Below are 26,537 nucleotides of genomic sequence, written 5' to 3'. Positions count from 1 at the left end.
CTGCCTCTACGATCTCCTGTGCGTAAGGCACAAGCACTCTATCCACATAGGCCCCGTGTGAGTTGTTGAACATTATGTATCCAAACAACCACAACAGGTATGCCTCAAGGGATCGAGTGACGATATCCTCATCAGCATCAAGTGCCAAATTGTCGGGCTACATAGGAAAGATGAACATTTATGAGTACGAGATCAATTATAAAATAAAACCATAACTGCACTAGTCAAAATCAAAACTCTAACATTAATTGTAACAAAACAAGGTATGTACCTGGAACTGCAAGATCCATGACTTGGCAGGCCCTGTCGCTTTTGGGTGCTCCTCTACATCAATCGCGATGTCAATATTTGTAAAACGCTCTTATAAATCGTCCAACCACGTAGGCGGAACAACGCGAGGCCCTACGGCATCCCCACTGATAGGAAGACCCAGCAGTATCGCAACGTCCTGTAGGGTCGGTGTCATCTCCCCACAAGGTAGGTGGAAGGTGTGTGTCTCAGGTCTCCATCTATCAACCAGAGCCGTCAGTAGGGACCTGTCCAGCTTTACTGAACCACTCTTAGCAAGACGACCTATAGTAAGAAGAACAGCCTCACTCAACCTAAAAAATAGAACGATCAAAGTTAAGTACATTATGTACGAAACGTATTATTAGAAACATAATCCGACGACATATCATCTGGGCACCCATCGTGGGTCAACAGGAATAAACTCCGCTGGTGGACGTGGACGCAGCACGTTAAGTTTCATGCGTTGAACCACTGAAAGGAAGGACCGGTGTGACGAGTCTATGACTCCGTCAAGTAGAGCTGGCGTATCTTCGGCCATACCTAACACAAAAAAATATAAGTTTTTTGCATTTTCTAGAATTGATTTATATATATATATTTAACATTTTCTACAATTTTTCTGCATTTTCTACAATTTATCTGAAATTTTCATAAACTTTTCTAGCATTTTCTAGAATTTCCTACAATTTTTGTAAATACATTTTTATAAATATATTTTCCTAACATTTTCTAAAATTTCATAAACTTTTCTAGTATTTTCTACAATTTCTGACTATTTTTCAAAAATTTTTCTCGTATTAAACAACTAATCAATACCACAAAATTGGTTGGTAAACCTACTTGGTTTTTCTAAAAACTAATCTTAATTCTAGCTAATTTATATTAAAAACATTACCTGAATCACTAAAATATCATTACTGCTGCATACACTAATTATAGAATTAAACATACAAAAAATTTAGATTGAGAAAGTTGAGAAATATTTATTACCTGCGGTTCGGATCCAATATCCGGTAGGGCTTCGCCGTTACAACTCCCCCCCCTCACCCCTCCTCTCTCCCTCCCCCTCTCTGGATGTCGTGGGAAGCAAATGAGGGGGAGGGGGGAGAGAAGCCTTTTATACAGTGCAGGGGAGCCTGCCGCCCCCCGCCATGCGGCAGGCCCCCCTACCGCCCAGTGGAGGGGCGGCAGGGGGCCTGCCGCCCAGCAAGGGGGCGGCAGGCTCCCGCCAAGGGCCTCCGCGTAAATAAAAATTATTTTTATTTACATATAAGTCCCCGGGCGGCAGCCCCCTGCCGCCCCCTTGCCGGGCGGAAGGGGTATAAAACTGTAAATTTTGAAATCGAAAATATATTTCTGTAAATTTTTTTTTGAAAAATATAAAAATAAAAAAAGACGCGGCTGATTCATGCCTTGACTTGCTTATTCGGTGAGGCCGGCAGTGAAGACTGGGTTTAGGGGAGACCGGGAGAGGTTTTTTTAGGCTTAAGGCCGCCATTATCAGCTTCTCCTGAGGTTTACAGTTATATGTCATTGTCCGGGGCCTCTGGCTAGCTCCTCTGCTGGCTGGGATTACTAAACGAGCAAGTTATATATTTTTAATGGAATGCTACACATTCGCTCTTGCACAATGGTGGATGAAGAATTGAGCCCAGAGGAGCTCTTCTGCTTTTCTTCCTCCTCCCACTTTCTCTTCCTTCCTTTCTCCTCAAATTTGTAGGGGAGCTATGGAACTTCCAGCGGTGGCAGGGGCTCGAGCCCCCTCTAGACCTACTACTGGATCCGCCCCTAGCTACCCTTGCAGTTGGACATGATGACCAACAAATCTGACTAAACATCTTATTACAAGTTTATGTGCTTAGCTGGGCATATATATAGCCAGATTACAAATGAAGCAGATGGTGGATTTATTTGTTGGTCAACAAAGTAGTAATAGTAGCAGTACAAACTACGAATACTTATGAAATGCCGAATTGCAGTAGTAGATATAGCTGAGGTTTAGCAGGACAAGGTACGTAGCCGTACGTCCGGCCGGCAGCCTGCGGTAGCTCGTCGGGGGCCGCTCAGCACGCGCCCCGGCGGAACCCCACGTCCCCGCCGCCGACGTCGTAGAGCACCTCGATGGTCCTCTGCTGCACGTTGCCGATGACGCCCGGCAGGCCGTCGCCGCTGGTGGGCGCGAAGGCGAGGCAGTCGTTGAAGAGGATCCCGGCGGGGTCCAGCTCCACGACGGCGTTGCGGTCGAACACCAGCGCCACCCTCGGGATCCGCACGACGAAGACGCCGGTGAAGTCGTAGCAGGTGTCCAGGTTGCCCCTGGGCGGCGCCGGGCGGTACATGCCCATCCTGCTCCGGAACGCCGCGCGCAGCGCCTGGTACGCCGTCGGCGGCAGCCGGGTGATCACCGTGCGCGAGTCCACCACCAAGCCGGCGGCGAGCGCCGCCGCGGGCACGCCCAGCCGCCGCCCGCCGACGGCGATGTCCCCGAGGAGCACGCGGTAGAACGTGGGCACCCGCGGGTTCCGGAGCAAGGGCGTCGCCACGAACGCGCCGCGGCTGCCCGGCGGCGGCGCGCCGAGGACGAAGAAGCCGGAGTCGCTCGCCGTCGGCGGGACGCGGTACGAGAAGGCGTTCCCGTGGGTGGCCGCGGTCTGGGACACCAGCGACTCCGGGCCGCCGCCGAGCCCCATGGTCCCGAAGCTCCGGCCGTCGAAGCCGACGCCCTGCTCGGCCTGGCTGCACCCGAACTGGAAGCTGCTGACGGCGCTGGTGGGGCTGAAGGTCAGCACGTCGGAGCTGTAGGTGCCCAGCGTCGACGAGCCGTCGGGGTAGGTGACGCGGTACTGGCACTGGTTGTTGATGCAGCCGTTGGAGTAGGGGCCGAGCCGCCGGCACGCGGCGGAGCTGCAGGAGAAGGCGGCGTAGGTGGGCGACCTGGTGGGGTCGTAGAAGGTGTCCGTCTGCGGGTGGCACTGCACCCACGGCACGTCGCTGCCGGTGTCCACCACCACCGTCTGGGCCACTCCTGGCATGCGGCATGCCCCGGCTGGCGGCCATCGGCTCATCAACGCTCAGCGGGGAGCCTTGCTGCTGGTCCCGGTTTGTTATCAGTTAGGGATCGAAATGTGGTGGCCAAATCAACTGATCGAAAATGGTCGAATAATTGAATCGAATTCGGTTGGATTATTGGTTTCCTACCGTGGATCTCCCTTGTGTGCCCCAGTTGGGACTTATGGCGGGCTGCTGGTTCATAGGCATGTTCAAGTCGGTCGTGCTGCTTCGCGCCTTATGCTTCTTAACCTTCTTCTCGTCGGCATCGTCAGATAGCCTCATCTGGATGTCCTCCACGCGGAGCCGGTCCTGCCGGAGCAGCTCGGCCATGGACGGCTTAGCGCCGCGGCGGCGGCCTGACGACGACGACGGTGAACAGGAGCCATGCGAGAGGCTCAGCGGCGCCCACGTGCGGTTCTGGGGTGGAGACACTGCACGCCAACACCATTATATTTATTAGGGATTATTCTCGTTTCAGCATTATTGTGCATTTTTGGTAAAAGAGATTGGGACATTTTTCCCCCCAACGAAAACCTGACTAGGCCATTCAAGAGAAAACAGATCCAACTGTCTATATGCATGCATGGAAGCGTACCCCTGTGTCCGGAGCGGGAAGCTTTCGGTTTCAGCGAGCTGATCGCCACGAGTGTGTACTCGTGTTCATCAGCTGCTGCTGCACGGACAGTTGGAGAAGAAGAACAGGACAAGAGCACAAGTAGCAGTGCCAAAGAAGAAACGACCACCATATGGCTCTCGGTGTCAAGCAATATAGATCTTGTTCTCTATCTGAAAACTACGTAGGACAGGATTTATATATATGGGACTCGATCATGCTGCAACATCCTCACATGTGGTTCCTGGGTATATATAGGCAATGAGCATAGGAAGATCTGAAGCAAGGCCACACACAGTTCAAGATACCACCTGGTACAGTTGGTAGCTTAGATATATAGTAGTATAATACATATTATTAATGATACCACACAGGATTTTTTTTTTATAAAAAAAACTGATGTGCTTAGTAGCCATATACTATTAATAATATTTTTACAATGTTGCAGTCTTGAATACAATATCCTAAACGACAGTCAATCCTATACGAATAATTGCATCCAGCAATAATGGATTAATCTTTTGATCTTTATTTCTTACTAGTGGAGATGCACGTACCACAGTCACGTGTTTTAAAAATTAAACCCTAATAAAAATTTTATATTTATAAAGACCTAAATCGAGCGATGGATCAAATGGAGAAAAGATTGGGAGCCGATAAACCTGGACCGAAATCAAGCGCCGCCGCTAGCCACGTTCACTATCCTCGATGGATTATGCAATTGGATAAACCATGGCGAGTCACCAGAACAAATTACGGACAACAAAAGAAAGAACAAGAGATTAAATCAGAACATAATCAAAACGAATCAGTAAAAGAAGAAGAAATTCAATGAAAAAACCTTGGATTCGTGGGCCAGCGTGCTGGTCCGCTGCTCTCACCGTCATCAAGTCTAGACTCCGAGTCGTGGTCTTGATGCTGCTTCTACGATGACGTCAGTGGAGACGGCGTTGCGCCGCCGCAGCCCAGCAGCCGGCCTAGGGCGGCTACCCTTCCCACCTCCACGACAGCCACAACTCCGACGATGGGCCCTGGAATAGCTGCGGTGCTTGCGCTGGCACCACCGCCATTGGCCTTCACACCACGCGTGCCTCCCATGGCCGCGAGCAGAGGAGGGAGGCCGTGGTGCTCTTTCCCGGAGTGGGGACCCTCTGTGTGTTTGAGGACGTGGAGCAGGAGGCGTTGCGCGGCGGGCGTCTACTTCGGAGACGGCGAGGAGGAACCCGAGGATGGCTCCCGTCGCCTTCCCCCATGCACCGGCGAGATACGGAAAAAATGGGAAGGAAGGGGTAGGGGAGTGGCGGGAGATGGGGACAGGAGCAGGAGTGGGAGGCGCGAGCCGCGCGGCGGCGGCCGAAGGGGCGGGGTGGAGGAGGCGGCGGTGGAGGTGCAGAGGCTGATTGACTAATTGATTGATTAACTGATTGATACTAATTACCAAATAATAGGAGCAGCAATTTAGGAATTAGATTTGGGTGCAACAAAAAGCAAGTCTGATAGTTTGTCCCACGAGACATGCCTTTTTTATTTCACATCTATGCCATATATATAATCATACAATATTTATTTCCTTTGATCAGAGAATACACGATTGATTTCCATCTATAATAGTATCCAAAATGTAAATATCTTTAATGCAAAGCTACATAATTTGATTCAATATATAGTGATTTATATAATCTTCTTCTATAGGAAAGCATCATGTGATTACATCCCTACCGTGCAAAGTCATGTGTATATTTAGAGAGGTGCATGAAAAATTCCACACCCCTGCCATTCTTCCCTCTCCAGAAAATCATTAGCTTTTTCGATTCACCATGTCTCCTCCTAAGTCGACTACAAACCCCACTGTCCAGTGGTGCGACTTACCTGTGGATCCAAGCATCATCATCATCGGCCATACTGATGTGCTGGACGTACTCAATCATCGATGTGCAGGCTCTGGGCATCGATCTGCAAGGAAAGTAATGTGCATGCTAAGATTACACAAGGAAAGTAATTAATCAATTCTAAGTGAATAAAAAAAGTAAATAGAGAAATTTTAGGAAAAAATAATATACATGCTAAGGTTACATAAGAAAAGTAATTAATCAATTCTAAGTGAATAAAAAAGTAAATAGAGAAATTTTAGAAAAAAATAATATGCATGCTAAGATTACACAAGGAAAGTAATAAGTGGATACAAAGATGGGTAAACAAAAATGTTTGGTGTAAAAAGTATTGACATTTTGGCAAAAACATTTTAGAAATGTCAAAACCATGGGTCTTCACATCTCCTGTCAAACCTCCCGCGCTGATAAGTAGGGCCTCTGTGAGGAGTAAGGTGGGCCTAATCTTGGTGAGAAAGGGTTTCAATTCTTTCATCCTTTATAGTATAGATGTGGCTCAGTAATAGGAGCCGTCTGCAGAAATAATCAGGGTGATGTTGGTTACTGAGACGCAAGGCCGGCTCTATGCGCATGCGGCAGAGGCGACCGTGAAAGGAAATTCCCCTGTCACCTTGATCCTTTCCACTAAAAAGCTTCTCCACCATGAAGGATGAGGGTCTCCATGTTCTCTGCACAATGTCGTCGACGCTACTTCACATCAAGCTGGAGGGTCGAAAGACTTGCTTGTGAGTCTCCAAGACTCCAAGGGACTGGCACCGTGAAGACAAATTTGGTTCACTCTAGAAGCAACACACAAGGTAGCTACATCTTGCTCTTCACTCTCTCTAGAGCTATCTGAAATGAATAGGGTTTTTGAAAGAAGAACTCTCGACTCCCTATATCGTCGTGATAGTCCAGTGGCTATCACATACAGAAATTATTTCAATTACATATCACAGTCATGCATCATGTTAAAGTCAAATATGAGTTTAATTATTATATAAATCCAGTCATGCATCATGTTAAAGTCAAATATGAGTTTAATTATTATATAAATCTAGAGGATTTGTAAATCGAATTCTGATACAAGCCCCTTGGGCTAAAGAGAAACAAACAAAAAATAGAAGCAGTAGCTAAGCTTCTGGGCATCCTTCATTTTGGTATCTCTCCTCTGCAGAAAAACTCGAGAATAGCACGGGCCACAACTGATTCCTTTCTTCATCGTTGGGGTTGAGCACTGGGTCAGATCCTGCATTTACCAAACTATCCCCAAGGACAGTATATGTTCACGTCACCATCCATATGCAAGCTTTAAGTGAATGCAAAGATATAAAGTTGCCAAAGGATAAGGCTAGGGTTTCCCTATGCAAGCAGCAAGTTCCATCACCCAACTCCTTGTCACGGTCCGTCTTGGTATCCTAGGTCCACCGATTAAAAGCGTGTATTAAAAGCGATCTGAGAGGAATCGGCAAGGAGCTGCCGATACCGGTATGCAACTAGACGGCTAGATCTAAAACCGACACGTGCCGGATAACAATGCGCAAACCCACGAATGTATGGATCTTAGCAAAGCTGATCTTACAACCGATCTAATCAGCTTTACAAGATTTATCGTGATAAACAGAGAGCTTACAGCTGATTAAACAAGTTGCTAAGCTGGGTAAATTGTGAATAGATCCAAACGAGAAAACAGCGTTGCACCCGAGATCAAAGCTTAGATAAATTCGATAACTTTTGAATAGATCTGAACGAAGCCACAGCGATGCGCCCGGAAGCTAAAGCTCAGATTTACTCGGTAAATGAAGACCTACCAGCAAACCAAGTCGCTCAAATGTGAGGCGTCATTGATTAGCTTGAAAGAACTCGCAAAAAAAAAAGGATGGCGAAGCCGCCGATGGAAAAGTAAATTGCGAAAAGAGTAAATTTATGTTTGTTGGATGTGTATCAATCTTCTACAATGACCAGGGGCTCATATTTATACCCCACGCTAACACAATCCTAGCCGATCACCGCAAAACATGATTCTAACTCAAAAATAAAAACTACTTCTAAAAATAAAATATCTCCTGCCAAACCGAAGCCAAAATATCTGGTCAGCTCCGCCTTTCTTCGGTCAACAGGATTTCCATCGGCAACGTACGACCACCCTGCCAAATCCATCGTTCATGCTTAAGCAGAACCTTTTCTCCATTGCAACACTCTTCCTTGACACGTGTTAAAATCTGGTGTCAACAGAAGGTAAGTAACACTACTCTATGAAAGTAAATCAAAATCAAGAGATGTCCATGACCGAGGACGCGGCTATATGTATAATTTTAACTCTACAAAGCTTATACACATGTAACCACTCGGGCTGCAAGACAGTTGCCACCGCCTCGAGACGCAACCCACAACCAAGACTATTTAGCTAATACGGCACCATTTTGCTTTTTCGGAGTTGGGTCATTTGCCGCAACGAATGGCCTAGGACTGTGAATCTCTAACCTAGCCAACTAGTTTTGAGAGTCTCGAAGACTATGGTCGGAAACCCCAACCAGGTCCGGTGCACCTCGGATCCCTCATGGGCATGAGCGGCATACCCTCTTCTAACACATTACTCCTACGATCCTAGTACCACACAACTAGGAATAGCGGGAACCCTTGCCCGAACAGGGATAAGTGGCGTGCACATTTATAAGTGGCATGCACATTTATCGTAGTTCCTTCTCTAGGTTCACTATCTCGGCCTTATGTTGCTGAGGCAAGCTTCTTCGTCGCAAGGCGTTCCACCGCAGTGGTCCGTCGATGGCACCCATTACAGGTACGGTCAACCAAACCCCACAAGTGTCCTAAATATCATCCAAAAGAATGTACTCGCAACAAGCACTCTGTAGGGTGTGCCCAACACACACTCCCAGCTCCTAATCCAAGGATCAGGTTAATCTGCTCGCCTCCGCTGAAAGCCCTAATCACCTACTCCTCAAAAGTGTGTCTCCACTCACGCCAAGACTATATCACAAAATCCCACACATACACATGCAAAGCAATAGCCAAAGCATCTCATATAATCAAGATAAATATGGGAGTTGAAGGAGTTCAGGTAAACAAGTAGGCTATGCAGGTTCATCTCATCATAATAGGAAAGTAAAGCAATAGCATAACTAGAAAACAATGTCTAATAGGTATTTAAGTCATATATGGGCATGAACCTGGTGGCTCTTTGTAGTCTTCTTGGGTCTCCAGGGTCTTCTGGCCGTCCAGGACATCGGTCTGCTCCTCCTCACAGGGACCTATTCATAATTACGTATAAATATAGGGGGCAAAGTGCAAAAATGCACAAAAATGTTCAAATAAGATCCAGATTACATCAAAACCTACTCTAACAGTAGATCATGATTTTAAAAGAATTATAAAACTGGTTCCATAATTTTCTAAGGTTTGGTTAGTTTATTATGAATTTTCTATGGTTAAATCAATTTATGAAATTAATAACTGATTATCGAGAAAGAAAAACACACAGCCAACCACGTGGAAGCTCCTAGGCGCGCCACGTGTTATGCTGACATCATCATCATGGCGTCAGCATAATGTCATCAGGGCTGATTGGGTCTGTTGACGTTAGTGTTGACCAAGTCAACGAGTCTATGATGTGTATGACTTTACCTTCTTAGTGTAGTATCTTGATAGGGTTGGCTATAGGTTGTAATACTCTTTTGAGATGAGTATTTTACGCTAGTTGAATTTTAATTGCACATCTAGATAGTATATTCTAGTTTAAATTTTGTGCAATATAGTTGGAGTCATAGGTTATGGATTTTAATGCCTAATTCACCCCTCCACCTCTTAGGTTATGAGCACCCGATGCCTTTTAGGGATCGCAGGGAGGGGGAAGGCATGTTTTTGTTGTCTTTAACCGGTGCACTCCATTGTAAACAGGAACATACAATTTTTTCTTATAGGATGATTTGAATCTTTTCAAATCCCTATTTTCCTCTTTTGTTCCAAAGGGAGGCTTAGAATAGTTAGCCCATCCAGAAGCATAGATAGTTGGATTAGTTGATATTAATCTAACTTTGATTATTGTCAGTTTCCCATAGTGAAAATTAGTGGTGAGATTTATATTTCAATGACCGTCATTTTTTTTACCACAAGTAGTATTATACAGTTTTAGTTTTTTAAGCAAGCGTAATCAGTTAATTAATGTCCTCATCAAGGAGAACATACCAGGAAATACAAAACATACACGCATGGGATGATGGATGAGATCCGTCAAGGCAGACCACCGCCAAATCCAATACTCCAATCTAGCTACTAGTTCCACACTTCTACTACTTCGAAACAAAACACACACACACACACAAACAATTTTGTTCCTTGAATAAACTCGACCTTGAGAATCATCCATCAGATTGATTCTCCGTGCAAGGCACATCCATCCCGCTCCTGGCCTCATCTTCGCCGACGACGAGCGGCCAACAGTAGTAGGTCGCCAGATGACTTGTCGTGTTGGCCCCGGACCTCACCTCCGTCACCAGGCGGCCATCCACTCGCATCACTACGTCGCTGATGGTGCGGCGCTTCGTGTACAGCATGCCGAAGTAGTTGGGGTCCATGATAGTAGTCTCGTTCTCCCCCAGCACGCTCATCACAAAGAACACCGCCATCTGCTGCGCCACGGCGAAGTCGGGCCTGCCGAAGTTGATGATGCAGTCTTGCTCCGGATCGGCCGTGGACGCCGCCAGCGTCTTGTTGTCGAAGAGGTAAGCGGTGATGTTGAGGAAGTATATGCGGGCGCGGCCGCTAGGGTTTTCAGCCTGGAGCTTGACGTTCAACTCCACGGCGGCGGTGGCTCCCGGCCGCGGAGTCGAGGACACGAAGCCCCCGACGACGGAGAGGCGCAGCGATTCAGGCCGGAGTACCACCTTGATGGCGACGACGATGACGGTGACGATGAGCACGGTCACCACGGCGGCCACCGTGTACCGTACCGCGTCCAGCCACCGCGTCTCCGCCGTCGCCGTCCTCGTCGGCTGTCATGCCTATGACGCCACTGATTTAGCTACCTGGAGTTGGTCGGTCAGTGTTGATGACTAAAATTGGCACTGGTCGAACAGACCGGTCTGATCGGTGCTTTTGAGCGGTCTGACCGGTCTGGACCATGTAGCCGGTCTGGCAACACCGACCGGTGGGTCTGACCGGTCAGACCGGTCTACCTGGAATCCGAGTACAACTAGAACTCTTTGTAAATTTAGATCTGTAATAGGATTTCTTGCGGGATAAGTCCACCCCACCCTATAAATATAAAGGGTCACGGCCGATTAGGGCATCCAATCGATCAAATCAATACAACTTTTATCTTTTTACTTTTCTCTTACCCTAGCTTTTCCAATCTACTATTTGCTGTTCCTCCGTCGTCTCTACGTCGATTGAGGGCGTTCTAGGTGGCCTGCCGACCCTAGAACAACCCTACGTGCGCCTGCCCCGACGGGTCTTCCCGAGCTAACGTTCGTAGGCTTCGTCACTATTCTGCCGGCGGCGACCGGTCTGACCGCTCCAAGGGACCGGTCTGACCGGTCTACGCAGGAGGCGCTGCAGCGAGCTACCTCTTCGCGCCGCACGTTCGAGTGTGTTCGTGTGTTGATCCTGAAAGGCGTCAACATACTTTTTGGCGACTCCGCTGGGGAAAGAATCAATCGGCTGCCATGGCCGGTAAAATTCCTAAACCTAGCGATGTTGATGCCGCCAACATCCAAAGGCCGACTGTTCAGCAACTTTCGGCCGAACAACAGAAGGCTCTTGATGACATCCAGAAGAAGATCAGAGAGGAGAAGGAGAAGGAGATCCAGAAGCTGGAGGAAGAAGCCATGAAGCAGTACATCTCACACTTCTCCATCGACCGACAAGGGAAGGTCACGACGGATGCCGGTTTCGATGCTTCACAGTTTGAGGTAAATTTCGATGAGAACAAGCAGCCTGTCCTTAATTTTGAAATAGCTAATGCTATAGATGATGCTGTTTCTTCTCATGTGAATAATAAGTTGGAATTTATTGGTCAAAATATGCATGATATGTTTGATGACCGTTTTAGCCGAATTGAAATACATCTTGGTATGAAGTCTGTCGGTAATAATGCGTCTACATCTAATACCGATAAGATAATTCGTGGTTCGGCAATTCCAACTAATAATGCTATTGTGACTAATTCGGCTAATCAGCAAAGCCGAATTAATTATAATGCATCACCTCATGCCAATGTGCCATATGGGGCAGCAAGTTCGTTGCGACATTCCACACCGCCGAACTTTGCTCAACCTAGTAGTACACCGATCACAAATCGGCTTAACGCCGATGATGTTGGATCAGGTAGTATCAAAGAAGAGGTGATTAAGATATTTCGGCAAACTTTTGGTATAGAGCCTAAAGCCAAATACCGATCTTATCAAAGGCCATACCCTGAGAATTACGATTATGTTGCATATCCTCAAGGGTTTAAAATTCTTGAATTTGTTAAATTCACTGGTGATGATAGTAGAACTACATTGGAATATATATGTCAATTTATTATACAATGTGGTGAAGCTAGCACTAATGATATTTACAAATTGAGGTTATTTTCTTTGTCTCTATCGGGTGCTGCATTTACATGGTTTATTTCATTGCCACCCAATTCAGTTTTCACTTTTGCTGATTTAGAGCAAAATTTTCATGATTATTTCTTTAGTGGTGAAACTGAATTGAAATTGTCACATCTCACATCGGTTAAGCAAAAAATACATGAAGGTGTTTCTGAGTATATTAGAAGATTTAGAGATACTAGAAACCGATGTTATAGTTTGACAATTTCTGATAGAGATTTAGCTGATCTAGCTTTTGCTGGTTTACTTTATTTTCATAAAGCAAAGCTAGAGGGACAAGAATTTCTAGATGTTAGTCAAGTCTTACAATAGGCTCTGGCTAATGAAAGCCGAGCTAAAGAAGCTAGAGATTCTCAAAAGTCCAATGAAAAACCTAATCGTCCTGATTATGTGCTCGGGTGTGATTCCAATTGTTTGGACGATGAAGGTAAAGATGTTTATACTGCTGAATTTGTTTGGTCCTCTAATGATAAACCTTGCGTTTGCGGTTCTCTTAAGCCGATTCATAAAGATCGGCAAGAAAGATTTACTTTTGATGTATCCAAATGTGAGAGGATATTTGATGAATTATATAAGAATGGTTACATCAAGATGTCACATGTCATACCGCCGCTTGAAGAATTAAAGCGGCGAGCTTATTGCAAATTTCATAATATTTTCTCTCATATGACTAATGATTGCAATGTGCTTCGAAGGCAAATTCAATCGGATGTTAACAAATGCCGAATAATTGTTCCACAAATGCAGGTGGATCAGAATCCTTTCCCTGCACATACACATGTGCTTGAATTGAGTAATCCTAAAGTGTTAATTCGGCCAAATCAAGCCGAATCAACAAAATGAAAAAATATAATTATTGGTGAAGAAAGGTCTGAGCTTTCGAAATCTCATCAGGAAGCTCCAACAAAGAAGGTCCCTGAAGATTCATTGAAGAATTCAGCGCTCGGGGGGCAAGAACAGAAGAAGGACGCCAGATCTGCTCAGACCGGTCTGACCAGTCTGGAGACCGGTCCGACCGGTCCATCTAGGTTTTCTAAAAAAATTACAGAAATAACAAAAAGGAGAGGCCGAGTTTCAAGCAACTCTTGGCCAAGTACGAGGAGAAAGGAGCTACTCAGAAACAGAACAAGCGACCAGATCAAGCTAAAGATACAAATCCATCATCGGAGCATCGTGAGCAATCGGCTTCTCATGTTCAACAAGGTAATAATGCTTTTGTGCCATATTCATTTGGTGGGCCGATTGCTCCATGGTTCTGGTCGTATCCTTACTATTATACACCTATGGATTATAGTAGAATGTATATGCATCCATATTTTATTCAATATTCTTCTATATATATCCAAGTTATGGTGCCTCTCAAAGACAGATTGTTGCTAGCAATAATCTGGTCAAAAATAAACCTGATTGTAGCAAGGAGGGTGAGAGAGACGTAAAGCAAGACAACAAGTATTTACAGCCGAGGTGGTGCCCTTCAGGCTTGTCTCACACCCAAAAGAAAAGGCTGCAGCGGATGCGCAAGAAGGAGTCTATGGAACAGCAAGTGAAGGTTGTACCAGCAAGGTCGGCGACTATGAAGCAGGTATGAAGGCCTAAGCAAGTTGTTTCGTCATCAGCTTGAAAAAAAAGTAAGATATGACCGATAGAATTTATCGCCCTTAGAACAAAATATGGCCGATGCATATTTGTCATCGTCCTTAGACAATTTTGGTCCAGAGGCTTATTTTTTGGCATGCTAGCATCACCAGAAAAACAGGGGGGCATATGTTGACGACCAAAATTGGCACTGGTCGAACAGACCGGTCTGATCGGTGCTTTTGAGCGGTTTGACCGGTCTGGACCATGTAGCCGGTCTGGCAACACCGACCGGTCAGACCGGTCTACCTGGAATCCGAGTACAACTAGAACTCTTTGTAAATTTAGATCTGTAATAGGATTTCTTGCGGGATAAGTCCACCCCACCCTATAAATATAAAGGGTCACGGCCGATTAGGGCATCCAATCGATCAAATCAATATAACTTTTATGTTTTTACTTTTCTCTTGCCCTAGCTTTTCCAATCTACTATTTGATGTTCCTCCGTCGTCTCTACGTCGATTGAGGGCGTTCTAGGTGGCCTGCCGACCCTAGAACAACCCTACGTGCGCCTGCCCCGACGGGTCTTCTCGGGCTAACGTTCGTAGGCTTCGTCACCATTCTGCCGGCAGCGACCGGTCTGACCGGTCTACGCAGGAGGTGCTGCAGCGAGCTGCCTCTTCGCGCCACACGTTCGAGTGCGTTCGTGTGTTGATCCTGAAAGGCGTCAACAGTCAGGTTTTTCTTCGCTGCAGCACTAGCTTAGCTTCTTTGGCTGCGTATAGAGAGTGCAATGGGGGCTCGGTTGAGAAGCTACTCATTAATACAACACATTTATAGAACAATCGGCCCGTGATCGATCAGGCAATGACTTGGTGGTGGCACTCAAATTCTTATAATCAGATACAAGGAAACCATGCATGAATATTGAAGAAAGAGTGATCCGGGTCGTAGTACGTAGTGTTTATGCAACAATTGGCACTCACTTTGTACCATGCATGTTCTTGACTTATTAACGCGCGCATGTATGATGATGGGTGCGTGTTTTTTCTAAAAAAAAGGAAATCAAAGTAGGGATGAAACATTCAAAAAAAATGTTTTATGTGTGGAATCATCACAAAAATAAGAGTAGAATACACCGCCCAACCTTAGCTTGAGTATCATCTAGGTCCATAAACTTTCAAAATGCACATTTCGATCTTTAATCATGCTGATCGTATCATGTGAGGTCTAAATCACAGTTGCTTAAGCTAAATTGAAGTTATAATTTGTTTAAATATAAAATTATAAACAAAACAAATATATGCAAAAAATTAAAAATAAATTTACTTATTTAAATATGTTCAAACGAAAGATAAACATTGAAAAAAAATATGCGGACATAAAGTTTTGAAACAAAATTATGGAGAAAAAATTGAAAATATAAGAAATGAGCGTAAAAATTCAACAATAAAATTTAGGCCCACATGTAAACTCACATCAGTATAAAAAGTTCTGCTCTATAACTTGAAATGGTAATTTGAATATCCAGTGACACAATTACTAAGTTTGTGGGTGTGCATGCATGTGCATTTTGAAAGTTTGAGAAAATTATTTATTTGGCCCTATAAAAAGTTGGCTTTTGATTCTTGGCCCCTTTCATCTTTCATTTACTTTATTGGCCCTTCGGTCGACTCTCGTCGGTGGCTCCGTTAGCTGCCACCCGGCCCCACGAGTCAGCGTCAGGAGGTGGTAGAGGCCCGGCCGAACCTCTGCCTCGCTCTCGCGGTCACGCCGCACGCCGCGCCGCGCCTGCCCTTCGCGCTCGGTGTCCCCATCCCTCCCTGGTGGCTGGTGCCTCGCCTGCCTCCTGCTGTGCTGCAGCCCCGCCGGCAAGGGCCGAGGGAGCCGCACCGACGAGCCGCGTTGCTGCGCGTGCGCGCTCATGCTGGCGAGGAAGCGCTCGCGCGGCCCCCCGTGAGCCTGTACTCCCGCTCGTCCGCCGCGCGCCGCCGCAGCTCGCCGTGTCCATGTACTCGCCCCCAAATTCTCCCTACACTAGCCAAATCGATCCAATTCCTTCCACCCACACGAGCTCCGCAGCCCCCTCTGCAGTTTCCCCCTCCCAGCTAGCCGCGCCCCTCGCCGGAGCAGCCCCTCCCCGAGCCGCTCTCAACCTCCCATCTGGGCGCACGAGACCAAGGCGCCTCGGGCTGTCCCGCGCCGAGCTCCGGCCACCGGAGAGTTCGCCGGGTCGCCCTCGTGTTTCCCCGCCCCCTCCTCGCTGCCGGGAAGCCCCACCCCAGCCGGCCCCCAAGCTCCCTGCCTCCCCTGTCCAGAGGTAGAAGAAGGGCCTGATTATATGAACGTTTTCCGCCCAAGGGTGTAAATGTAAGATCCAGGGATCCTTTTGTTAGATTCAACGGCTGGCGCGTGGGACCAGGGTGACAGTAACGGAAGACACTGACGGGAGTCGACGGAAGGGCCAAGAAAGCAAATGAAAGTTGAAAGTAGGCCAAGAAAGCAAATGAAAGTTGAAAGTAGGCCAAGAATCTAAGACCAACTTTTTGTAGGGCCAAATAAATAATTTTCTCTTGAAAATTTGGGGGAACCTATATGACGCTACAAACTAAATCTAAGGACCAACCATTAATTTTACTAGTTTTTATGATTTTTTATGGATAGCTCCACTACAAAAAAAAGGGAGCATTCTTTTTTTATGGGCAGCTCAAAAAGTAATCCGCTCCTATAAAAAAAGTGGGGTTACTTTTAGCTTCCAAACTGCCCTGAAAATACATTTCCATCAAGTGATGGCATCACTCACTTCTAAAATCATTTCTAGGGACAAACGATGGCATGATCCGTCCCTACAAATAATATAACACAAATAAATTCATAACTTTTCATATGATCTCCAATGAACTAAAGCTTTATACCAAAATTGTAGTGTTTGACGAGACCAAAATTTTTATAGTTGATAACCTTTTCATTTAAGGTCTAAAAAATTATTATAAATTCTCTAATTTTAAAATCTAGAAATATTATATTTCATAAAAGATTTATACCTCTATAATAGAGGGGCTTGTGGTGGTGGCTGATTAGCTAGGATATTTTTTGTTTTATTACTTTTTTTTTATTTTTTCTGAAAATTGATTTGTAGGTGCAGATTATGTCATAACTTGTCTCTGAAAATGCATTTACAAAGTGGACACATTACATGTTTCTAAAAACAGTTATTTGTAGCTTCGAAAAGTAGGAGTGAGTAATGCAACCACCCTCCTACAAATGTTGTTCACCTGCTTCTAAAAACGTCTTTTTAGTAGTAGTGTAGTACACGAATCCTATTCAGAATTTGGTGAATAAATTGAATGTGACGACGCCATGGGGAGTTTTCCATCGATGTCACTCGGCGTCTGTATGCTCCTCGCTCGGTAGGGCGACTTCAATTTCTGGTGATCAGAATTCATGAGGGTTGCTGCATGGTTTGGTGACCATAAGCAGCACGGCATTTCCTTCAAAAAAAAAAGCAGCACGGCAGCAGATGCTCAGAGCTTCACGTTCGCTGTGGGCTGTGTTTAGATGCGAAAAGTTTTGGGTGTAAAGCACTGTAATATTTTTTGTTTGTTTGTGGTAAATATTATTTTATCATAGGATAACTAGGCTCAAAAGATTCGTCTCGAAATGTACATCTAAACTGTAAAATTAATTATTTTATTTACCTATATTTCATACTTCATGTATGCATCTTTTAATACATTTAATGATTCAATGTGATGAGAATTTTAGAATTTCAAGTCAAATTCTGGGATCTAAACACAGCCGTAGTCAACATAAATGAGTCAGAGAGGGAGGGGTAGCTGCACCCCACGGAGCGAGCACCCCGCGAGACCAATCACTCAGACGCTTTATGATCGCTGGCACCAACATTTTATTTACTGGCTACCTGTGTAGTGTAGTGTACTATATGTATGTTCCATCTGATCGCACACGACGACGACGACCCTAAACTGTGGGGTCGCTGGCACTCGATCGGCTCTGATCGTCCTACTCCCTCCGTCCGAGTTTAAGTGGACGTATAGGTTTAAACTAGGGATCATACTGTTTATGCGAAATTACCATAATGCCCTTATAAATGTGTCAGCCATGTGCAAGTTACAGTGCACATACAAATAAAAAAACCAAGCACGTGGCAGCATACAAAAGACCATCAAAGACCAGTACAGAAACTTCCAGGAACTCTTTGGCGCTCAGTGTGCCTGGGGATTAAAATTTTAACTCCCCGCCAATGCTCCCACTACAAAAGACTCCACCTGCTCGTGAGGCATCCACTTGCTCCAATTGATCCAAACTCCTCAGCATCAATCGACTCCATCTTTCTCAGCCTACAATCCAGTACCTCTTCAACCAATGGCCATAGATCTAAATAAAGCACCAGATGAAGGAAGTGGACAACTCTTACTTGACCTCAACGAAGAACCTCAGAGAGACGAAATCCACCATCTTCATAAAGATCAAGTTCATCTCCAAGAAGGAAATGAAGTCCATCAACTCCAAGGTCAAGTCCAGTATCTCTATGAAGGGGAACACAGCGCTGTGCATGCCATAGATCTAAACGTTCCTGCTTGTGAGGGACAGCAACAAGATCCTGATATAGGTAATGTCTCTCTTAATTCAATTCTTACAAGTCCTTGCTGTTGGGGACATTCAATTGCCTACCCTTGTCCCTCCTTGTTGTAGTCCTTGCGGTTGGGGACGATCATCAACAACATGGATATATCAACTTTCACAGTCCAAACGAACACAATGTATTTGACCTCAACTTACTAGCTTCAGATGACCTACAATGTGGAGATATCAATTTTGATGGTCCACATGACTACAATATATTCGAGCACAACTTACAAGCTTCTGATGGCCTACAAGATGGAGATATCATCTTTGATGGTCCACATGATTACGGCGTCTTTGACCTCAACCTCCAGCCTCAGAGCAGCAACAGGAGATGCATCAAATGATCAGTAAGCCTCAAATTAGCATCCCTTTTTACTTAAATTATTCTATGCGTACATTGACTAAACTAGTTTCAGAGCATTTTCCTAAATGCATTTGGAATTGATATCCTCTTGGTACAAACACTAAACATACTGCATCTATTAATATATGCATATCCAGTAAGCATGGATTTTTCTTTTGCCAACAGTCGTAACACCAAATTCGTACTGCTGCCTAACTTGATTTTTTTTGTAGACATGCTCGAGGATATGCATGATTATGGTGTGTACAATGATGTTGTGGACATAATCTTTGATGAAGAGGAGCTGGAGGACTCCGATATTGAAGTCCATGAACAAAGGCACGAAAATAATAAACATCAGTCTAGAAATTTGACAGATGCGCAAAGGCAAGGAATATATAAAGCATTGCTTGAGAGAAGTAATCGTGGAAAATTAAAAAGAAATGCAACAAATATAGTAGCGCAAATGTTCCAAGTCAGTAAATATCAAGTACGGCGTGTTTGGCGGAGAGTGAAGCAGTGTCGTGCACAAGGAATACCAGTGGATGTTAGATCACGGAGAAAGAATTGTGGCCGCAAAAGGATACAAATTAATCTATCAGATGTTGTTAGAGTTCCCTTGCACAAAAGGAGGACTATACGATCTCTAGCTAAAGCTATTGGTGTAAAGAAGAGCACTTTGCATAGATGGTTCAAGGAAGGCCTACTACGACACCACTCTAGCACACTAAAGCTTTTGTTGACAGAAGAAAACAAGAAAGATAGGTTACGATGGTGTCTTTCCATGTTAGATCAACGAACACTGCCAAATGACCCCAAGTTCATTGAAATGTACAACATCATCCATATGGACGAGAAATGGTTCAACACAACATGCAAGTACATAAACTATTATATGGCTCCCGACGAGGATGATCCACACAGGACTCTGCACAATAAGAATCGCATTGGCAAAAGTTATGTTATTGGCAGCTGTTGGAAGACCAATATATGATGACGCAGGTAACTATATTTTTTATGGGAAGCTGGGAGTGTGGCCATTTGTTATAAAGGTACATACAACATACTGTATGCACATGTTTCACTTTCTTCCATAAATTTTGTGCTACAAATTTTAGGTCCTTACTAGATTTCATTTACTACAGGAACCAGCAAAAAGAAGAAGTCGTAATAGAGGAAGGGGGGCGGAAGTAACCAAACCTATCAAGGTAGATCAGGCTACTATGAGGTCATATCTAATCGATAAAGTCCTAGATGCTATTGTTCAATGGTGGCCTCAGGAACTTAGAGGAAAAACTATTTATATTCAGCAAGATAATGCTCTTTCACATGTGCCAGTAAATGATAAAGAGTTTAGGGCTGCAGTAGCACGGACAGGGCTTGACATACAACTCATCAACCAACCTGCCAATTCCCCAGATTTGAATGTGCTAGACCTGGGATTCTTCAATTCTCTACAATCCCTAACCTATGACAGGATCTCTAGAAACTTGGATGAGTTGATCGCGAATGTAGAGAATGAGTTTGAAAAATATGATCCAGACACTTTGAATAGAGTGTTCCTAACACTACAAGGGTGTTTGGTTGAGGTGATGAAAGATGGCGGAGGAAATAGATACAAGATCCCACACATTGATAAAGATCGGCTGGAGGCACTAGGCAAGCTGCCAAAAAGCCTTGGTTGTGATATGCAGCTAATTGAGGACGTGTTGGCATCACTACAAAACTAATTATATCATGTGTGCTAATGCTGTAAATATGGCATGAGTCCTTCGTCATGTTAATTATGGGTAGTAGTCCTTCCAATTTGGAAACTGTATAATGTGTGCTCATGCTATAAGTAAAGCATGTGAACGTGGTCATGTTAGTTATGTGTTGTACTGCTGTAAATTAAAAGACTTTATAATGTGTGCTTGTTTATGCTAATCATGTTTGCCGGTGCCACTACTATGAAACCAGAGTTCTGACAAACCGCAATGGAAAATTACCAACTACCAGTAGTTGTAGAAAAATTACCTAAGAGTTCCTCTGGTCACTTGTATGAAAGACCTAGGAACATTATCACATAACATAAGCAGTCAGTATCACACATGTAAATTAATTATCATCACTTTATCAGTTGATCACGCAAAGCACACTTCAATATTACACTAAAATCAGTTTATCATAGGACCAAAAGGTACTCATGTACCTAAAGTGACAACCTGCACCTAGTATACAAAATCACTTGAGCTACACAAAGAGATAGCATACACTTCATCATAGCAACATCAATTCGTAATGGCAGCAAAATCACATCATCTACATGCATCAAGATGATTTACACTTAGCAGCAAATAAACTAGGGGGTGGGGGTGAAGAATAGAGGCACTATAACCTTGTACGTGCGGATGAGGAAAGGACCTCGGTTAGGTGCACAGCTAGCTTTGGGTGCAGATGCCCACAGTGCCTTCCCAGAGCCAGCGACGAGTGCGTGGTCGATGACGCCATTGATGCCTACGCGCACACCATCACCGCCATCCGGTCCAAGCCACCACGGAAGAGGCCGCATTTGGGTCCGGGAGCAGCCTCGCTGCCGTGCTGCCGCACTAAACAGCACGGTGGCTCCCGGACGCCGCGCCGTCCCGTCCGGCCGCATCTTGCTCCCGCCGGAGAGCCCCACGGCCGCGTGCAACTTCCTGCTCATGTGCGATGGCTGCTCTGCACGGGAGCATGGTGGACGCGGGGTGCTCCCGCCAGAGATCCCCACAGCTGCTCGGGGACCTGGAGGCCTTCATGGCTCGCCGCCTGGACCAGGCCACCATGGGCCCCAAGGCCAAGGCCGGCGGCGGCGCGGAACGGATGAGGATGGGTGGGTGGGTGGGGAATGGAGGAGGATGGGTGCGAATGGATGAGAATGGGTGGGGTGGGGAACGGATGAAACTAGTGGACGAGAGCAATTGAGCCACGGGTCTTTTTTTCTTGCGAATAAAAAAATCTTGAAATGCGTCCGCCAGCTGCCCATGCGTGCGTCAGTTGAGGCACAGGCCTAGGTGACCGGTTAATATGAGAAAAAATTTAAACTCTAAACGTCCACTTAATCTTGGACGGAGGGAGTACTATTTAGGACTCCTGTCAGCAATCAACACTGCTCTATCCGTAATCCGGCCGTGTCAGCCGCGCGCCAGGAAGGAAGACGACGACGACCTCCATCCGAAGCCGGTAGATCAATGCATCGTGCTTTGGCGGATGCATTGAAGCTCCCTGACATGACAAGTGACTAATGTCTGCGACAGGCATCCTGGAGCAAGCAGTGGCCCATGGAGTTATTATCAACTCACGATTCATTTCACTCGCGTACGTACGTTGTTCGATCTCGCGCCAATCGATCGGTCCACACAAGCAAGCATGGCGGCTCCGGCTCCGGCGGCGGCCGGCGCGCCTCGAGCTCCACGTCACGCGCGCGCGCTACAGCCGCGGCAAGTCATCCCAGGACAGCGTGGTGGAGCTCCTCCTCACCCTCGCCGCCAACAACACCAGCAAGCGCGCGGCGGTCAGGTACGAGAGCATGTTCGTCGACCTCACCAACAGCACGGTCGTCCGAGCGGAGTCCATGTCCTTCGTCAGGGCCAACCTCACGATGAACATGCCACTTAGCCAGCGCCGCGAGAGCGTCGCCAACTTCTCCGCGACGCTGGTGCTGGTGCCGGGCCTCTGGACGGACTCCTCCGGCAACCTGATGACCAACAGGTTCGCCGTGATCGTCACCGCCATGGCGCGGTTCAAGGTTGGCATCGCATGGACGCGGCTGTTCGACATCAAGCTGGCCTGCCAGCCCCTCAGTTTCATCCCTGTCGAGGACGCTGCTGCTAAACCGAGTGGTGGTGCCCCGGATGGGTTGCCGCCGGTCGATTGCGTGTCTAGATAATCGGCATGCTGCGTTGATGATCGATCACGGCGAGATTACATTCGTGTGTATTTACTGCTTTAAACTTAACATTGATTGATGAATTCTTATTGTCTGTTGAATTTGGTAGCCAGTGTGGTGAAGGTGAGGAGGAAGAAGAGCTCCTGTAATCACTACTGCATGCTATTGGCAGTTGTGCTATCTACTCCGATCCCTTCCAATAAATGAAATTGCAATGCATGTTTCTGTTTCGTTAGAACAAGATGCGGTCCAATCATTAATTACTCTATTAGCTGTCATTTTTGTTTTTCTTAGAAAAGTCAAAATAACTAATAATTTGAAACGGAGGGAGTACTCCGCATTTCACTTGTTCAATACAAAATAACTTATATAAAATATTTTAAACGACTATCTTTCGAGTTCACTTGAACAATGTAGGCATCCTGATGTGCGTGGCCATGCTCACTACGGGAAACCGGTAATTCGCAGTGTGCCTAAGAGTTCGCCGTGCGCAAATCATCGAGCACACGGCGAAGAGAGCCTTTGCCGTGGGCCAAATACAGAACACACGGCCAAAATAAAGCACACGGCGGCCGCACGCGCCCCTGCCGGCCGAGCTCCGCCTGACGCCGCGGCCGCCCGACACCCCCGTCGGCCGAGCTCCGCCCCGGCCGCATGCGGCCCGCCCCCCGGCCGGTCACACGCACCCTTTAGTTTCTTTTGAAGTATTAGATACTTAGAGAACTTTAGACTTAGAGATTGTGACTTATATTACTCACTTTACGATTTAGGGGACCTACATATTTAGACTTGTTTAGATTATAACTTGAGAACTTGGTTTTTGTCTCACCTGCAATTTACTGTCTTACATTTTTTTGCAGAATCTATCGGCGGCATCCAATACGCCAGACTTGTCGTCGGGCATCTCACCGACGCTCACACAGCAGTTGTTCCCACCTCAGTTCGACGGCCCACCGCAGCCATAAACTTGTTTATTTCAATATTTATGGACTTGTGAACTTCTGGATATGTATTTGTGAACTTGTAGGACTTTGCATTATACTTCTGGATGTGTTTGAAGTTATTTGTGGCTAGTTGTGATATATATATATTGTGATATATAGTGACTGTGATGTTTGTTGTGATATATATGTGATATGTAATGCCTGTAATATATATATTGTGATATGGGGTCCTTTATACGTGAAAAACAAAAAAAAATAGGATTTGTTTGGTCACTTTGCCGTGTGCCAGGGACTAGGCACACGGCAAAGTGACCATTTGGCCAGCCATGAACAGAAAGTTCGCCATGTGCCAAGACCGGGCACACGGCGAACTGACCATTGTTCGCCGTGTGCCAGGGAAAAGGCACACGGCGAAGAACTCTACTGCTGGGCCCTGCGTGACCAAGTTCGCAGTGTGCCTATCCAGGTGGCACACGGCGAAGTCTTCTGTCACGCCGTTAGGCCGTCCTCACGACGTCAATGACTTTTTTTTGCCGTGTACCCTTGGATACACACGGCGAATGTGTTTGCCGTGTGCTCGATAAATGCCACACGGCAAACTAGGCCTTTGCCGTGCCTAGCGCTGCCGTCGGGGGTTCGCCGTCGGCCACCGACGGCGAAAACTTCGCCGTGTGCCTACTAAGGCTTCGCCGTGTGCTTGGTGCACACGGCGAATTAGCCAATTCCGGTAGTGGCTTATCGAGGAAGCCTTGGCTGCCGTATGGGTATGGGTTTAATAGGATGGACTAAAATATTAATGTGCCAACGGGCTAAATTCATACTGACCCTTAATGCAGTGAGCCTACCACGTATGCTTGAAATCTGAAAGAAAGGAAAATGGTAACAGGAGCGCAACCCGCCAGCGGGACGCGCGTCTCGGCTCTTCATTCCCACCCCTCAAACCGGCCAATTTGAGAAGGGCAAAAGAAAGCTGCAAGAACCCAATCAACTAAAGGTAAGCCCTCATGGGTTGTACCAGCAACTTATATTATACATCTAGTACCTTATTATCAACTTATTTTTTCACACCACACCATCAACTTATATTTTCCTGCACCTGCAACTTATGTAGTAACTTATATTTTTATCAACTCAATTTTTCTCATTTACATGCATGACTTTTTCCATTTTCTTTCAGGATGTTAGGAAGAAAGGGTCAGCAGTCAAACTAAGCAATATCACTAGAATTCTTGTAGATGCTCAAAAAGATATGATTGCAAAAGTTGGTTTTGGTGGATTGCAGCAAATCAAATGCAATTCTATACTAGAGAAGCTGGCCTCACGGCTGATCAATATTTTCAACACCAACAAATCTGAGCTCGTCATTCCAGCAAGAGAAGTGATAAAGGTTGATGAGCATGCAATGCACAGAGTCTTTGGGATACCAATGGGACAGGAGTGCATCGATTATGAGAAGAAGAGCTTCGCTGACACTTTTGCTTAATTCTATAGAGTTTTTTTAGCATGAATATGACCAGAAGGCACCCACATTCATTAAGGCCGAAAATTGGCTGCTGCAAAATGGAAAGTGCCTAACAACCGAGAAATGGTTGAGGTACTGGCTTGTTTTCACAATAAGCACCTTCCTGTGCCTGATGTCAAGTACCAAGCTATGTGTGCGGGCATTCCATTCAATAGCAGATTCCAAAACCATCAAAAACTACAATTGGTGCAAGCTTGTCATTGAGAGGTTAGTCAAAGGCATTAGTGAATTCAAGGATGGCAAGTGGAAGTTCGTGTCAGGATGCCTTTTTACTAACTGTACATGAAAAGCATTTTTGCTGCTAGCTATATAGCTTCAACCAAACCTGACAATATTTTTTGCTCCCTCATGTAGATATTATACTTGGACTCATTTGATTTTGCTGATTTGGTTGACCAACATGAGGATATAAGAGCTGCTACTTGGACGTGAAAGCTTGTCAACCAAGTTTGCTCCATTAATAGGGTTTCCGACAGCCAGTTCGGCAAACTGCAAGTAAGCTTATTTTTTCCCCTCATCCAGCTAGCAACTTGTTTTAAATGTCAACACACAACTTATGCACAACCGCAACTTGTTACTCATACCTTCTTTTTCCAATTAAAACCCGAGTATTCATGGGCGAACCACATAATATTTGTATCACCTCAGAGGAATCAGAAATTTACTGATTCAAACATGCCAGAAATCGTCGCGTGTTGGTACTTTTATTTCAGCCTCCTTATTTTTATGCTACTTTTTTTTTACTAATGCATCAAATATGTCAATGCAGAACCGGGGAACTATCAAGAGCGTGCTGAGCAAATTTAGTTTGGAAATCAACCAAGCGCTAGTCAATCTAACAATGAAACTATCTCAAATTGCCCAACAGCAACAAGCACAAGGCAGAACTGCTACATCCACCGATACAAGCGCACAAGTTACTTCTAGAACAAGAGGTGGGGCCACCAAGTCGAACTATAGAGCAAAGTCCTTGCTTGAGACAATATATGATGATGATGATGATGAAGACATACGCAAGTCTGCAAGCATTGAGAAAGAAGATAGTAGCGAGGAGCAGGAAGAAGAAGAAGATTATGGTGACTCCAGCAATGGAGATGAAGATGCAGATGAAGACAACAAAAATCTAGCAACTTGTATTGGTCTAGTAGCAATGGAGATG

The 26,537-nt window shown here is 45.7% G+C and overlaps 3 protein-coding genes and 1 long non-coding RNA gene across 7 annotated transcripts; all 4 read right to left on the bottom strand.

The window, feature by feature from the left end:
• Window positions 1-2,175: 2,175 nt before the first annotated feature.
• Window positions 2,176-3,337, bottom strand: LOC120670941 (aspartyl protease family protein At5g10770-like). The gene has a single exon (XM_039951133.1). It carries the CDS (start codon window positions 3,321-3,323, stop codon window positions 2,355-2,357), a length of 969 nt encoding a protein of 322 aa, XP_039807067.1. The 5' UTR covers window positions 3,324-3,337; the 3' UTR covers window positions 2,176-2,354.
• Window positions 3,338-3,367: 30 nt separating this feature from the next.
• On the bottom strand, window positions 3,368-4,102 carry LOC120670942. The gene is made up of 2 exons (XM_039951135.1): window positions 3,938-4,102; window positions 3,368-3,773 (listed from the first exon to the last, which is right to left on the bottom strand). Exons 1-2 carry the CDS (start codon window positions 4,086-4,088, stop codon window positions 3,475-3,477), a joined length of 450 nt encoding a protein of 149 aa, XP_039807069.1. The 5' UTR covers window positions 4,089-4,102; the 3' UTR covers window positions 3,368-3,474.
• Window positions 4,103-10,017: 5,915 nt separating this feature from the next.
• On the bottom strand, window positions 10,018-10,835 carry LOC120668895 (the record flags this gene model as incomplete). The annotated part of the gene is made up of 1 exon (XM_039948699.1): window positions 10,018-10,835. A coding segment is annotated over one exon (636 nt), but the record flags the coding sequence as incomplete, so codon positions are not given.
• A 7,252-nt stretch (window positions 10,836-18,087) lies between these two features.
• Window positions 18,088-21,849, bottom strand: LOC120670899. 4 transcript variants are annotated; one of them, XR_005673426.1, is made up of 4 exons: window positions 21,383-21,849; window positions 18,894-21,054; window positions 18,451-18,829; window positions 18,088-18,373 (listed from the first exon to the last, which is right to left on the bottom strand). It is a non-coding gene; the product is annotated as an uncharacterized LOC120670899 (long non-coding RNA). The 4 variants fall into 4 exon arrangements; XR_005673427.1 differs by having other exon boundaries at window positions 18,894-18,974; window positions 21,022-21,843; XR_005673425.1 differs by having other exon boundaries at window positions 18,451-18,636; window positions 18,708-18,829; window positions 18,894-21,838.
• Between the last annotated feature and the right edge of the window lie 4,688 nt (window positions 21,850-26,537).

The sequence above is a fragment of the Panicum virgatum genome, chromosome 4N, assembly GCF_016808335.1.
Source record: "Panicum virgatum strain AP13 chromosome 4N, P.virgatum_v5, whole genome shotgun sequence".
Taxonomy (NCBI): Eukaryota; Viridiplantae; Streptophyta; class Magnoliopsida; order Poales; family Poaceae; genus Panicum; species Panicum virgatum.
The sequence above is the reverse complement of the archived record's forward strand: the minus strand, read 5'-3'. Positions and strand labels throughout refer to the sequence as shown.

What these genes read in the sequence shown, in the direction of transcription:
- LOC120670941 (XM_039951133.1), bottom strand. Translation starts at nt 3,323, where the DNA reads ATGCCAGGAGTGGCCCAGACGGTGGTGGTGGACACCGGCAGCGACGTG.
- LOC120670942 (XM_039951135.1), bottom strand. Translation starts at nt 4,088, where the DNA reads ATGGTGGTCGTTTCTTCTTTGGCACTGCTACTTGTGCTCTTGTCCTGT. An exon ending in TTCCCGCTCCGGACACAGGG is followed by an intron (nt 3,774 to 3,937) that starts GTACGCTTCCAT and finishes GTTGGCGTGCAG; the next exon opens with TGTCTCCACCCCAGAACCGC.